Source organism: Setaria viridis, chromosome 8 (genome assembly GCF_005286985.2).
Source record: "Setaria viridis chromosome 8, Setaria_viridis_v4.0, whole genome shotgun sequence".
Classification (NCBI taxonomy): Eukaryota; Viridiplantae; Streptophyta; class Magnoliopsida; order Poales; family Poaceae; genus Setaria; species Setaria viridis.
In genome coordinates, this window is record NC_048270.2 from 39,788,506 (window position 1) to 39,803,361 (window position 14,856).

The 14,856-nt window shown below is 43.4% G+C and overlaps 1 protein-coding gene and 1 long non-coding RNA gene across 2 annotated transcripts; one reads left to right on the forward strand and one right to left on the reverse strand.

The window, feature by feature from the left end:
- The first annotated feature begins 669 nt into the window (after positions 1-669).
- LOC117834040 (uncharacterized) lies at positions 670-3,366 on the forward strand. Its single transcript, XR_011898999.1, has 3 exons — positions 670-890; positions 2,408-2,526; positions 2,603-3,366. It is a non-coding gene; the product is annotated as an uncharacterized lncRNA (long non-coding RNA).
- Positions 3,367-7,398: 4,032 nt separating this feature from the next.
- On the reverse strand, positions 7,399-11,802 carry LOC117866335 (uncharacterized). Its single transcript, XM_034750524.2, has 2 exons — positions 11,034-11,802; positions 7,399-9,352 (listed from the first exon to the last, which is right to left on the reverse strand). Exons 1-2 carry the CDS (start codon positions 11,758-11,760, stop codon positions 9,294-9,296), a joined length of 786 nt encoding a protein of 261 aa, XP_034606415.1. The 5' UTR covers positions 11,761-11,802; the 3' UTR covers positions 7,399-9,293.
- Positions 11,803-14,856: the final 3,054 nt, after the last annotated feature.

Below are 14,856 nucleotides of genomic sequence, written 5' to 3' on the forward strand. Positions count from 1 at the left end.
TAAAGACACTCGGCAAGTGAAAATAAAGTGATAGGATGCTAGAATGAAAGTGCCAAAAGAAAAACATAATGATGAAGGCATCAGGTCATCTCTTTTGGGGCCAAGATTCCTGCTGATATTGATAACAAAACAAGGATACCATGGGTTCTCTCCCATTTGGAACTATATGTGACAAAAGTTATGCTAGTAGCTTAAATGCTAAGGCTTGCTCATCCTTTGAATTGTTTTTCTTTGGCGCCCCTGTCATTTGAGCCTTTTGATAAAGTAAAGGAGAGGAGAATAAGCACTAAGAAAGACCAACAGCTAGGTGTTACACCAGTAGAGAACTGACTTTCGATCCCTCCCTTTAGTCTAGGTTTAATTTAGGCCCGGGAGAAAAGGAGGTGCGCCACAGTAGGCTGGAATGGGGCGCACCTTTACTCCCGGTTGGTATTTGCAACCGGGACTAAAGACCACCCTTTTATCCCGGTTGTAATGGCTAGAATTCGAGCACCGACGGCGCCACCCTTTAGTCCCGGTTGGAGCCACCAACCGGGACAAAAGATCCAACCTTTTGTCCCGGTTGGAGTTACCAACCAGGATAAAAGATTTACTCCCGGTTGGTATTACCGGGACAAAAGGTTGGATCTTTTATCCCGGTTGGAGCATAGAACTGGGAGTAAACTTAAACCGGGACAAAAGGGGGTCCTTTTTGTCTCGGTTGTACTTTTAAACCAGGATAAAAATTCATCCCACCGTTAAAAACCAAGGCAGAGGCCTTTCTTCCTCTTCCAGCCCGAGCCGCTCCACAATGCTTCACCTCTTGGCGCCGAAGAAATCCTAGGGGAGGTCCTGCCAAAAAAAATTTCCTCATTTCCGTGGGGATTTTGGTCATCCAAAGTGTTGTGAAGGTTAGCTACTCCATCCTCTACTCATTTATTGTTGTTATGCTTTGTTTTATGCTTTATATATAGTGAAATAGAGGGAGAAAATTGAGTTTTCTTGTTAGAAAGAGAGAGAGATTGAAGAGGATTTGTTTGCTTGATAGAGATGGATAGTTTGCTTGATGTGTAGAATGGTGATGGATATATATATATATATATATGTGTGTGTGTGTGTGTGTGTGTGTGTGTGTGTGTGTAGTTTGCTTGATGTGTAGAATGGTGATGGACATATAGTTTATTTGCTAGAATTTTTCATAGAAATTATGGAGAGTTTATCTTGTGATGGATTTTAAGGTGCAATGTGAGTGATATCATGGAGAGTTTATCTTGTCAAATTCAATATGGAGAGTTGTTGGCGCAAAAACCGAACGGCTCGTCCGATCCTCGCATCGGACACATGACTCGAGAGAATCTCCTTAGCTCCTATTAGGATTTCGCCCTGGTGCGGTTCGCGCGGCGTGCCAGTCAATCTGACCTGTTGATTGACAAGGAAAAGAGCACGTGTCAGATGCAAAGAGCTGATCGGCTGGGTTTCCGATCCGCTCCGATGACGTATCAGCAGAGCGATCCGCCGATATTAGGTGAAAGGTGACCGGCAGGAGTCTGCCGATGACCGTGTAGCAATGTAAAGGAAATTACGAGAATAACCGATACAAGGCTACGTGACAACACTCGAAACAGATCTGATCGGCCGTATGGTGATGACAGATAACAGAGCAGGGTGGATGGCCGATAGCACGTGTTTCAAGCTGGGTAACTGGTGATAAAAGCTAAAACAATAGAGAAAACCCTACAGCTCTAGCAGATATCGATAATTGGTGAATAAATCTAGACGAGACGACAGCGATGCGCCCGAAGTCAAAGCCTAGATGTTACTCAAGAAATAGAACTTACGGATTGGCCAGAGATCAAGCTGATGCAGCCCTGCCAACTCGCATGAACTCGTGAAAAAGAAAAGGGCTTGGCGAAGTCGCTGACTTGAAAGTAAATTGCAGGAAAATTGTAGATGTGTATTGTTGATTGGTTGTTTTTTACAAGCCCCTTAGGGCGCCTATTTATAGCCTATTAGAATACGTATCCTGGTCGCACACGAGTTACAACTCTATCTCTAATTTTAAGGTAACAAACATCTACATACAAAACAACCCGCAACGGAGTCAGATCCTCCCTGGCCTTTACGGGCCAACCTTATCCGCCATCTTCCTTGGCCCATACAGGCCCGTATCGGCACACTAGCCAACCTTCTCCATCCGCCATCGGCCGAGCCCTATCATCGCTATCGGCCACTTGCCCTTAACCTCTGTCGGTCGAATCCTTCGTTCCTTATCCTTTAAGTCATTGGCCATTTTCCTCCTCTTGACGCTGACTTTGATATGTGTCAAAAACCAGTGTCAACAAGAGTTTATCTAGATGGTTTATATATCTTGTCAAATTCAATATGGTTTTACAAATCCGTACATTTGTTGAACTTGCACGTCCTGCAGGAATGTCATATAGAAATGTACCTATCCTCAAGGTGTCACATCCTGCAGGAGTTCACTTCCCTACTCCCGGTAGCGTCCTGCCAAAAGGCGATCCAAGCAACGGACCACTTCTGAGCATAGTAATGTTATTTCTTTCTTCTAATTGGTTTTGTACTACACATGATTAATTTCTAATTCTATTTACATACAATGTAGACTCTCAACAGTATTAGATGGCTTAGAAAAGTTGTCGCGGAGCTAGGTGGTACCGCTCCTAGAGTGCGACAAGATGTAGTTGGTCCAGTTAGATGCCTGCACATCTCTTTTCAAATACCCATTCGAGGAGCACCAAGAGTACAACCCAAGCTGATGGTTACAATTGACGCATCGGGTCAACCATCCACAGATACGACATAATATGAAATGACCACTATGGCGGCATGCCTGCAAAAGCTAAAGCGTCATGGTTACAGGGTGCCAGACTACTCGTATTTCTAAAATAAAGGGGCTTGAGCAGGGAATCAGTAGTATGATAACGACGGCTGAGAGGATATGTAATCTGAATCTACATGACATTGTATGGATCTAATCATCCTTTTATATTTAATTACATTACATCTTTTAAATTTCATGATAATGCTATTCTCTTCTTTTAGGATGTCTATAATCGAACCTTTGCGGCAATAAGCTTTGAAGCGATTCTGGAGCAAGTCGTGGAAAGGATGGGATATAGACACAGCGTTGGATTACCGGCACACGATAGAGATTTCATGTGACAGACTAAGATCTCTTTCTACAAGGCATCTGAAGCGATGGACACATCATTGTTTGAGATTTATGGTTGTACAAATGGATATCAGTATAAATTGCTAGAGAGTGCACTAGTTCATGTTCTAAGTTATATTGATGACGTTCTAGACTTTAAGATTGGGGATATCAGTTATGGTCTATATCTTCATAAGTGAGCCAGACTAGGCCAGTGGGATCCATGGATGTAACATTTTGTCTTATGTAATTGAACTTCTCTCTAAGACAAGGAATGTTGTATGAACTTAAGTACTTACTTTTTCTTATGTATTTGAATTATTATCAAAAGTGATTCTCTTTATGATTTGTGTTGTCTTATCCTTACAAAATTTGTGTTATCTTATCTTTATAAAATTTGTCTTATCCTTACAAAATTTGTCTTATTGTTAGAGAATAGACCAGAAACGCCCTTAACATAGCACAAAAGTTCTATGAGATAAGGCATCAACCAAATGAACTTAAGTACTAGCTAAGAAGTTAACAAAAATCCATTGCAAACCTTGATGATGGTAGATGTAGAAAGGTACCTCCGTTGGAAGAGGATCAGAGGGCTATCTTCCTAAAGTCACATTTGTGATGTGCAGAAGATGATAAACATAATGTGATGTGCCCTAAACATTCCTCCTAGCTAAGAAGTTAGTAAACCACATACATCGATCAAATGAATAATTATAGAAGCAAAAAGAAATAGTATAGAATTTATGACTAGTTCAAACTTGTTGTAAACAAACTTGCTAATTTAATATATTTTTGCATGTCTGAAATATGTAAATTTCTTATTTTTTGCTTTTTGAAATTCAGTGAACACATAAGTAAAATAAATTTCCAAATAGAAGCAAAAATAAATAGTATAGTATTTATGACTAGTTCAAACTTATTGTAAACAAACTTGCTAATTTAATATATTTTTGCATGTTTGAAATATGTAAATTTTTTATTTTTTGCTTCCTGAAATCCAATGAAAACATAAATAAAATAAATTTCCAAAAAACAGTCGGAAGATGAAAAACAGGAGAAGGCCCCCCATTTATCCCGGTTAGAAAGTAGTACCGGGATAAAAGGGTATTTTTCGATTCCTGCCTGAAAGTACCCATTTATCACGGTTCCACTTTCTAACCGGGATAAATGGTGGCCTTTTATCTCTGGTGATTAAAGGGTGGGCAACCGAGATAAGGGGGAGGGGGGCTTTTATCTCGGGTGATCATAAACCGGGATAAGGGGGGGCCTTTTATCCCGGTTGCTAATTCCAACAAGGATAAAAGGACCTTTAGTCCCGATTGCAGTTACAAATCGGGATAAAAATGGGGGTTCTGTATAAAAGTTACGGCCGTCTTCTACCCCCCGCGCCCAACACTTAAGGAAATTTTCATTGTCATCATCCTCGTCCCGCCCATCGCCGGCCTCCTCCGTTGCCACATCCCGTCGCTGCCGCCATCCTCTTCGCCGGCCTCCTCCTTCTCCGTCGCCGCCGCCATCATCTTCCTCCGTCCCTACCACTGCCTCCATCCCCATCGCCGCGACCTCCGTGCCCCTTTGCCACCTCATCGCACGCCGACACCACCTCCTCCCCGTCGTAACCGTCCCTGTCACCGCGACTACCATCCCATCACCAGCCAGCCACCTCCCCCGTCGTCGCCATCCTCGTCGCCGCCTCGGGCACAAGTGCGAGTCCCGGCCATCACCCCCCCCCCCCCAACTCCATCCCCACACGAATTAATTTGTTGAAATTTGGTAGAAATATGCTTAGAAATTTTGTATACATTCTTATAAATTAGTTGAAATTCATGAACATTCTTAGAATTTTTTTTCATGGTTCTTCTATGATTTCATGTACAAAGTAGTTGAGATGGCAGACGACAAGGCCAGAAGGTATCTAGTGGAGCGGATTATTGCTGGTGATAGTAGTTCCAACCTTCCCATAGCGTACACCAATGAAGAGGGTAGCCAGGAAGATATGTTTCTCAACCTGTCTGGCGATGGCAATGAAGAGCCTGAGCCCCAGCAAAACCTTGCCGTGGAGGAGGGTTCCAGCGATGGCAATGAAGAGCCCGAGCCCTAGCAAAAGGTTACCGTGGCAGAAGGTTCCGATGAGGTATAGATCATATTTTAACCCTCTATATATAATATATGATCTTATTCATTATTACTATGTACTAATTAATTAATAAATCTTGAACTATTAGCCCTCTAGATCGACAAACCATCTAAAGCCCCAAGGTCCTTCTAAGGTGAAGACTGGAACAAAAAGGTTATCATCATGGAAGTCACAGAAGAGGGCGGGCTGGTTGCTCCCAAAGAAGTGGCAATACAGTACGTGAGTTAGATCGGGGTAATCGTAAGGGAGAACGTGCCCGTCAGCATAAGGGAATGGAAGGGCAAAATGACTAATCCATACGCGCTCCAGGATACAGAAACGAATAGGCTATGGGAAGAAGTTAAGAAATATTTCACATTTCCTGACGGATATATTGAAAATGATGTGAAAGTGTGGACACTGAAGAAGATGGCCACACAATTCCAGATATTCAAGAAGATGTTGGATGCCACCTACATTAAGAAGGACCGAACTCCAGATTTTATTGTGTATCCATAATGTAGGGACCACTGGGAGGCATTTGTACAATATAAGAGAAGCCAAGATAGTGTGAACAAGGTCGCCAAGAACACAGACAATACTGGGGAGAAGGAGTACCATCATAAGCTAGGGCGAGGTGGTTACGCCAAAGCAATTCCCAAATGGAAGCAGATGGAACAAGACCTGATTGATTGGGGTATCGTACCAGGAACAATTGAATGGCCCGATTGATCGAAAAATTGGTATTATGCTCATGGAGGTTAGATAAGCCTAGAGGATGGGACGCTGATCTTTGATGAGATGTTACATGAGGTGGCCAAAAAGATTGACAAGAATGTTCAGGATGTTAAGGCTGGGACGTTGAAGGTGTACCGAGAGAATGATGAGCTCACATTGGCCCTCGGGAATCCCGAACACCCAGGACGTACCCGAGGGTTCGGGCTTGTTTCGTGGAAGTTCGCATTCCGAGGTGACTTGGACACATATAGAAGCCAGAACCGAAGAAAGGACCAAGAAGATGAGAGGTGGCGGCGCACGATAGAAGACAAACTACATTTTGTAGAAGTAAGAATGCAGGAGGGAGGCAGTAGTCGAATGGCCAGCGCAGTTGCCATCCCTTCTCAACACCTCGGGAGCAGCTGTGCGTCCACAGGGCTCCCTGAGCCACATACGCCAGGATTACCCGTGGAAGAGCAACTATCCCTGTGGATGCCATCACGCAACGTACCACATGTGAGCTGCATACACCGATCGACAACCTCAACATTAAGGTATACTTATACATAATATTTATGCACCGGAGCCCCGGGAGTACCTTGCCAATTTGAAGTTTAAGAACTTCTTTATTTCTTTTATATGTCCAGGTAGCGTACAGGAGTGCCTTGCCAATGCTGCCAAACCATACATGCCATGGCCTAGAGATTCCACCTGGCTACGCCAGTGTTGGCGTAGAGAGAATCGCTGATAGCCAATTTGAAAGCCTAGAGCTCGACTTCCCGGCAGGCGACGGATCAACAACACTAGGAGAAGTGGTTCACGGGGTCATTCCATGGTGCAAACGCTACATCATCATCCCCGGCATGGAGGCACCTCCTCAGAGAACAAGACCACTCTCCGCAAATCCACAGCAGTGACCATCTCCTCAAACATCCAGACCATCATCTCCACCACAACCTGCTCCACAGCTGTCATCACCACCGGGACTGTCGCTTACTGCTCGATCAAGATCTCCATCCCCACCACATCGACTAAGAGCACCATTTAAGAAGTCGCGACTGGCACCTCCCAAGCCAAGACAGCGTAAGAAGAAAACAAAGGAGCCTGAGATGACTCCTGAGGCGTTAGTGTTGCATGGCTTGCGTCGACGACCAGTCATAGAGTTGGTTTTTGTTTTGAGTTGAGTTGAGTTGAGTCAGCGTTATCTGTTGGGAGCTACTTCGGTGGCTCTGTTGTCTCAGATCTTTCTTTTTTTTAATATAATCGGCAGCTCTACTGCCTGGTTCATTTAAAAAAGATTCAGAAGTACGGTTGGATGTAAGATTAACGAGTTAATCTTCCTGTAGCATGTACATAGACATGTAACCAAGAAACACAAACTTTTTTACACCGGAATTCAAGTTTATTTGAGATGTACAGGCAGAGATATGACTATATATAGAAATTGGGGAAGCAGCGCTTTACATGTTATAATATAGGGTTGAATAAATCACCTCTAACGTGGTTTACACGTCAGTGTACAACAACCTGTCCACCATCCCTAAATTACATGATAAAAACTCTATCATCTACAACCAACAACTCTAGGTACGGTAGTTGTACACATTACACGATATTGTTACATATGTTTAACAATGACCTGAATGCATATGTGAAAACCTTGGAGAAGATAGTCCGATTCAACTCTTAGAAATCCTTTAAGAGATGTGTCCACCTTAATCTTGCTACTACTAATTGGAGATACCGGAGGATTCTCAAGTTAAGCCGCATGGGCCTCATCACAAGGTGGACACGGTGCCCTACTGCAGCCCAAGCAACTACTGCACTTGGTGTTCTTTTCAGACGGTGCTCGCTTACAATAAGATGGACGAGCTGCGTTGAAAACGGAGCTTGGCGGATGTTGGTGGTACCTCCTGTCGCTGCAGAACAAAACGCTGACAGAGATTTGTTGTTGCCATTCTAGAATCATTTTAGCTGTGGCTTCGTTTCATTCAGGATTTGCAAAAATAATGTAGTTAGATTTTTTTAGTGGAAAATAATGTAACCGGATTGGCTCGATTGCCCCAGAAAGATATAACTGCATGCAGTAACATACACATGGTCATACTTTAATTATTGTGCGTACAGTTGTACTACACCAAGGCATATATCTTAGCTATTTCTTCGCTTTAACTAAAGAATTGGATGCTAGAATGAAAGATGGAGGCATCACGTCCCATGGTGATATTGATAACGAACGTAGGATGGCATGGGTTCCCTCCGATCCCTTTCTACAAATGGGAGAGAACCCTGGTATCCTTCTTTTGTTATCAATATCAGCAGGAATCTTGCCCCCAAAAGAGAGGACCTAATGCCTTCATCATTATGTTTTTCTTTTGACGCTTTCATTCTAGCATCCTATTCTTTAGCTAAAGAGAAGCAATATTTGAGATATATGCATTGCTACAGTATCTATAATAATTGAAGTTCGATCATTGATGCATGTACACAATAATGTTATATTCCTCTAACAACATTGATCGATGATATGCAGAGACTAAGTATCTAAATTTTAGCTCCAAGCAAGTTTTAACCAAAAGTTTATTATGTGGTGATGAACCACTTAGTGGAAACTATATATCTATAGAAGAAAAATGTGTTGGAAATTAATCTTGACATGTTTTTCATCCATGCGTTAGTTGTGAACACGCATGAGAAGATTAATCAAGCTACATGCATGTGTGAAAGGGTTACATGCATGTGTGTGAATGCAGTGCATGCGTATGGAAAAGACTAGGATCTGCATGCATATGGAAGCTTTTAGGGAGTTGTGTGTTACTCAAAGAGTCTCTAGACAATGTGAATCGAACGTGTCTTGGTAGTGTGAAACCTGCTGGTTGCTCAGCTTCTCCTGCTTCAAATCTGAACTTCCCCTCCCAGTGCTGACAGAGAAAGGGGGTATTTATACCCTGGAGAGGTCATGGTATGAAAGGGAAGCTGAACAGGCGAGGTGAAGGCCCATGCTGATCGGCTTGGGTGGGTCCAGGCCAATTGACCTGACCCTTCCTTTCGTCCCCTCGCATCCAACTTCTTCTCCAAGTCCTCTCTGATGTTGGAACTTTATTTTCACTTGCATGTGGGCCTGGCTCAACGATAACCTCATGATAAGGATGGATCTTAATAACTTTCCAAGTACTGCTTGATTTCATCTTGATCCCGAAGTCAACTTGCCATATCTTCTGAAACTTAGTCCCTAAGTCTTTTTGAGGATTGCTCGCCAAGGTTGAGCATTAATGGGGCCCTTTTTGGGGCCTTTGGCCTTCGTCTTTCTTATGGACCGTCGCTTGTCCTTAGCCTCATCCTATTATGCTCCAATTTAGTCCAATTTCCTATAAAAATAGAATGTCATCCAAAATACAATGCATATGTGAAAACGTCCTGATTATTAGGTATGTTCAATAGTTTTGATATCCTTTGTATACTAATATTGAAGATAAATAGGGGTAAAAGTGTGTCAATAACGAGTGTCAACAACCCCCCATACGTGAACCTTGCTCATCCTCGAGCAAGTCTTCGATAGAAATCAGCATTGCCTTTTAGTGTTAACCCTGCACTTAATCGTACATAACAAGACATGGCACTCCATTTAGATGCTCAATTAATATTCTAGCTTATTACTATGGAGGATAGATATTTTTTAATGATGAACAAGCCACAAAGAATTTAGAACAATGCTCTCAAATTTAAATCAACTTCACAACTTTTCTTTCAATGGAGCACAATTTTCAAACAGGAGCTAGATCAACATCGGCAACAGAATTCTTGCAATTGCTCAATGGAAACTCTCATTTCATCGAGTCTCTCAGCCATGTTCTCAATATTAAATATGTCCAAAGGGAGAGAGATTATATAAAATGGAGTTTCCATACATTCCCTATCCACCACCCACATATTCACACGCATGCACATCTTGATCTGATTGTATGACTTGTTTTCTCCTTAGATCCGGTTTTTGACTTTGCAATATATGTAATACAAGTATTCTTTCTTTTCATCCCCTACCCTGAGCTCCACAAAAAGCTTTATTAGAAGTAGGAAGGAAAAGAGGCAAACAAATGCCTCGGTAAGGAACCATACACATTGAGCGATCTGAGATAATCATTCAAGGAGCAAGTCTATGCTTTGTTCTGAAAAGCTTTCAAAAACCCAAGATATCTGAGTACGAGAAGTTTGTTACTTCTCTTCTTCCTTTTTATATATGTGCTCTTTTACGGTACACAATACTAAGCTATACTACTGTTCGAAAAGGACTAGTATACAAATATCCGACGGTTAAGATTAATTGTATACTGCTAAAACCTTCACCTGTGGTATGGATAGTATACATGACTAGTATAAGGGTATCATGGTAAAAGAACACAAATGACATCACTAAAATTTTATTTTTGACACTAGCATAAAGTTTAAAATGCCATTTCGTTTGAAATATCACTTTTCACATGTAATAATTACTAAATCATTCATAATCATGAATATTTATATCTTATATATACTATATACTACTAAGTAGTAGTACTATTGTGTACCGTAAAAGAGCTCTTTATATATATAAGCAGCAGGTGATTACCCCTCGTGTTCCTAAAGAAAAAGCAGATAAAATAGATTACAACTCCAGCGGACATGCAACAATTCTTCAGGGCGCCGTGCCTGCCCTGAAAAAAATGTGGCCACCTGTAAAACGGGCTGCTTTGGCAGCTCTCGTACGAATACAGATTTCAGGTGGGTGTCTCGGCCCCGTTGTTTCGTCGAAAAAGAAAAACTTCTTGAATGAGGGACGATTTGCCGATGAATACTGCTGAAATCAACACAAGCTGGCCAAGAGCCTTAAAAAGTGGTTGAATGTTGAAAGCTAAAGCAAGCAAAGCGCACTTGATCAGTCAAACACACAACTTCCACAAACTAAACATGAGCATGAAGCTGCAGTTCATCACGAGACACACGACTGTGCGGACATGAAGTTGTCGATGCATGCGGTCTCTGATCAAGTACCAGCAGGTGATTTACCATTACCTGCTACTGCTGGCGGAGGAGACGGTGCCGGCGGAGGGCTCCGCCATGAGACCTTGTACTCCAAATCTTCTTCCGTCTTGCAAGGGACCTCGCCACCGTCCGGGGTGCTTGAATCGCTACAGAGGAAGGTAACCGGCCAGCAATAATAGGTCTTGTTGATGCTCTTCTCCGAGTGCGCTGGCTTGTAGGTGGTCTCCACCACCACCATCACGGGGAAGCCGAGGCTCGCGTCCTGGTGGTGCCTGTCGTAGAGGTAGTACAGCGATGCTGGATCCTTGAGGCTTACCCACCTCCTGTATCTGTGCGAGCTGTGCGGCTGCAGGTCGAAGCTGACATTCGTCGGCTCGAAGCTGGCATTCGTCGGCTCGAACCTGGAGAAGTCCACCATCTCCACGAAGGACGCATTGGGGATGTCCATGATACTGATGACGCTGATGTTGCACTGGATCTGGCCGCGGCCGCTGGGGTTGAGTGCGTGGACGATGATCAGCATCGGCACCTCTTTCGCTGGCTCGTACACAGACGTGGTGTTGTTATAAATCCACCACCATTCTTGTGTCTGGACATAGCCGTAGCTCTGGAGGTCCATCTCCACGGGGCGGTGGACGAAGACGATCACCATCACCACCACTGCGACGGCGAGCACGGAGACCACGATGGCCACCAGTGAGCGCACCGTGGCTAGGAAGGGGAACGTAGTGTTCTCGCCAGCGCGGCATGTTGCCATTTTTTCTCTGTCGGTTCACGTAGGTAGGGTGGATGGACTTGTCCAGGGACCTGCCATATATACCTATAAATTACTGACCCAATGTCCATTCCCTTTGGTTAGATGACTCAGATTAATTATGACTTTGCTAATGGCTGAAGCTAATTGTTACTCTCTCGGTCCCAAATTATTAGTCCGGCATTTTGTTTTTTTCTAGATATATAATTTTTACCTATGTATCTAGATACATAATAAAACTATGCATCTAGAAAAGTCAAAACGACTAATTTAGTACGGAAGGAGTAGATGACTACAATTAGCACTATGCTGTTTGGATAGTATATGGGCTAATAGCTATATAGCAAACTTTATTCTGCACCTGGTCTGCTCCAGTTTGATTTTGTGTGCGTGCGGGAAACGGATTTGATGGAATAGTTAGGGACCGTTTGGGAGGGCTTCTCCCAAAACGGTTTCACCGGTAAAGCCAAAGCCGGTGAAACCAAAAAAAAGTAGCTTCACCTGACTTCTAGTTTATTTTAGTCCTGACTTATAAAACAGGTTCATGCTATAGTGTCTCGATTTGCGCAAAAGAGATGAAGCTAAAGCTGAAATGAGCTGTGCCAAAGAGGGCTTTAGTGGTGTCTTTTATATTTCTTGATCTGATGGCTGCTATTAGCCCCAATTAACTGGGTTTAGCCAGCTAATAAATGGTCTACCGGTTAACAGGGGGCTTGGCTAACGATTAGGGTGCCTATTAACCTCCTGTTAGGATGAGCCATGGCAAAGTTTTGACGGCTAACGATCTCCCTATATATCTAAACAAGTTTTTACTCCCCTCCCCCCCCCCCCCCACACACACACCAATGTTCAAAATTTTGGCCGAAATTTCATGAAATTCGATCTTTTGGTGGTGACCGAATTTACTATTTGCCCAAAATTTTGGTATGTCAAGCGAAAGATGCACTTTTTGCACCAAATTTCACCTGAAATTTCATGAAATTAGGTGTTTTCGATGGGGACTGAAAATTTTCCGAAAACAAAATCCCAATCCCTGCCCCACACCGTCCTGGTAGAATTAGGACACACTCTTTATAAAGTGATAATTCAGGCTTCTCCCAACGGGGCCTGTTCGCTTCTGATTTTTTGTAGCGCTTATGCTGCAGCTGCACGCCCAAAACAGCCAAGCTGCTGGATCTGCAGGCCAGCCAAACGGCTGCCCATATCCATGTACTCGTAAGCTTTAGTTTCTGGCTGTAACTGTACTGCTCGCTGGCTGCAGCTGTTTTTGTTGGCTGCGGCAGCCACAGCCACAGCCATCTCTACCGAACACAGTCAGGAAGCGGAGTGTGTTTCGGCGGTTGTTTTTTGGCAAAATATCGTACAGATGCTTACATACAAGCATACGTACATGCACCATAACCTTATGAGTACTTCCGCAACACCGTGTCATTATGCTTTCAATATCTGGCCTTTAAAAACCTTAGATTTACCTATGATGACTTCGTTAATTAATCTCAAGATCATCTGCTGCCTAGAGTTTTGGTGGCACTCGATCATATAGGGTACAGTTGTATGTGTATTCATCAGAATGAGTGTATGTGCATGATGTCCGTGTTTTTTTTAAAAAAATAAACCCGCACAGGTCATGATGCTTCCACTATCCGGTCTTATCTGTTTGGATACTAGGATTAAACTTTAGCCCCTGTCACATTGGATGTTTGATACTAATTAGGAGTATTAAACATTGAGTAATTACAAAATTAATTGCACAGATGGAGGCTAATTCGCGAGATGAATCTATTAAGCCTAATTAGTCCATGATTTGACAATAAGATGCTACAGTAACTATTTGCTAATGATGGATTAATTAGGCTTAATAGATTCATCTCGCGAATTGGCCCAGGACTTCTGCAATTAGTTTTATCATTAGCTCATGTTTAGTCCTCCTAATTAGCATCCGAACATTAGATGTGACAAGGGCTAAACTTTAGCCAAGGATCAAACAACCAAGCAACACGCACGCCTATGCTCTTTGAGAAAAGGAATATGTGCTGCGGTCCATACACGTACTTTGAAGAAATATTCCATACTTATTTTATGTCATTGTAGAAGGACTTTGAATAAGGTTCGATGGAGTCACGTGGCTGCGTCTGCTGGCAGCTGATCGATGAGTCATATTACTATTGGACTTGTACGGGGTTGGATACTTGAACTCTCGCAACTTCCCCGTGGAGCAATATTTCTCCATGCCCTTCCTCTCGGAGGAATGCTTATGTTTTGCATAACATGCTGTCACATTTAGAATGTATGGGCAGGGACGAAGCCACGATATAAAATTTTTATTTACCACTAATTAGACTCAAAATTACCATATAATCTTAATTAGTAAAATTTACGAGTCTCTTAAGCAGTACACCACGGTCAATTCAGCGCTAGCTTCGCCCCTTTGTATGGAGCACTTCTCGATGATCTAAAAGTTAATTAAAGTTGACATTCGAAATTATGCAACCCAGAAACGATGACTAAGAGCCTCATTTCCCGACATGCGTCCCTATGATCCTTTATATACTCCAAATGTCTGACTGGCCGGCTAGCTAGACAGGCTCATACTTGCCATGGCGATGTCTATCCCTCCTCTCAAAGGATGGAGCAGCAAGCTCCTTGTAGTTGCGGCCATGATAGGAACCCTGGTCGTGGTCGCCATCGCCGCAGTCATCATCGTCGGCCTCACTCCGCCAAAAGTCTTCTTCTACATCGAAGATGCAAGCCTCCATGATGGGCTGTTGAAACAGCAAAAATTCTACAACTTCACTCTCTTTGCCAACAACACCAGCCGGCGCATGGAGGTGCATTATACCAACCTCAACACCGAGATATGGATAGCCCCGTCTGAGTGGTATTCAGCCGAGGTGAGCATGAGCGGGTTCAAGCAGCCACCGGTGAGCATCAACGGGTACAAGCAGCCACCGGACAACGTGACCAAGGTCGCCGGGTGGGCCGAGTACGATCAGCTGGATAGCACGTCGACGGCGTCGGCGCAGGGCAGCGGCGCGGGGAATTGGCCAAACTGCACTGTGTTGGTGATAGCCAAGGTGTTGTTCAAGGTCGGGCTGGCAC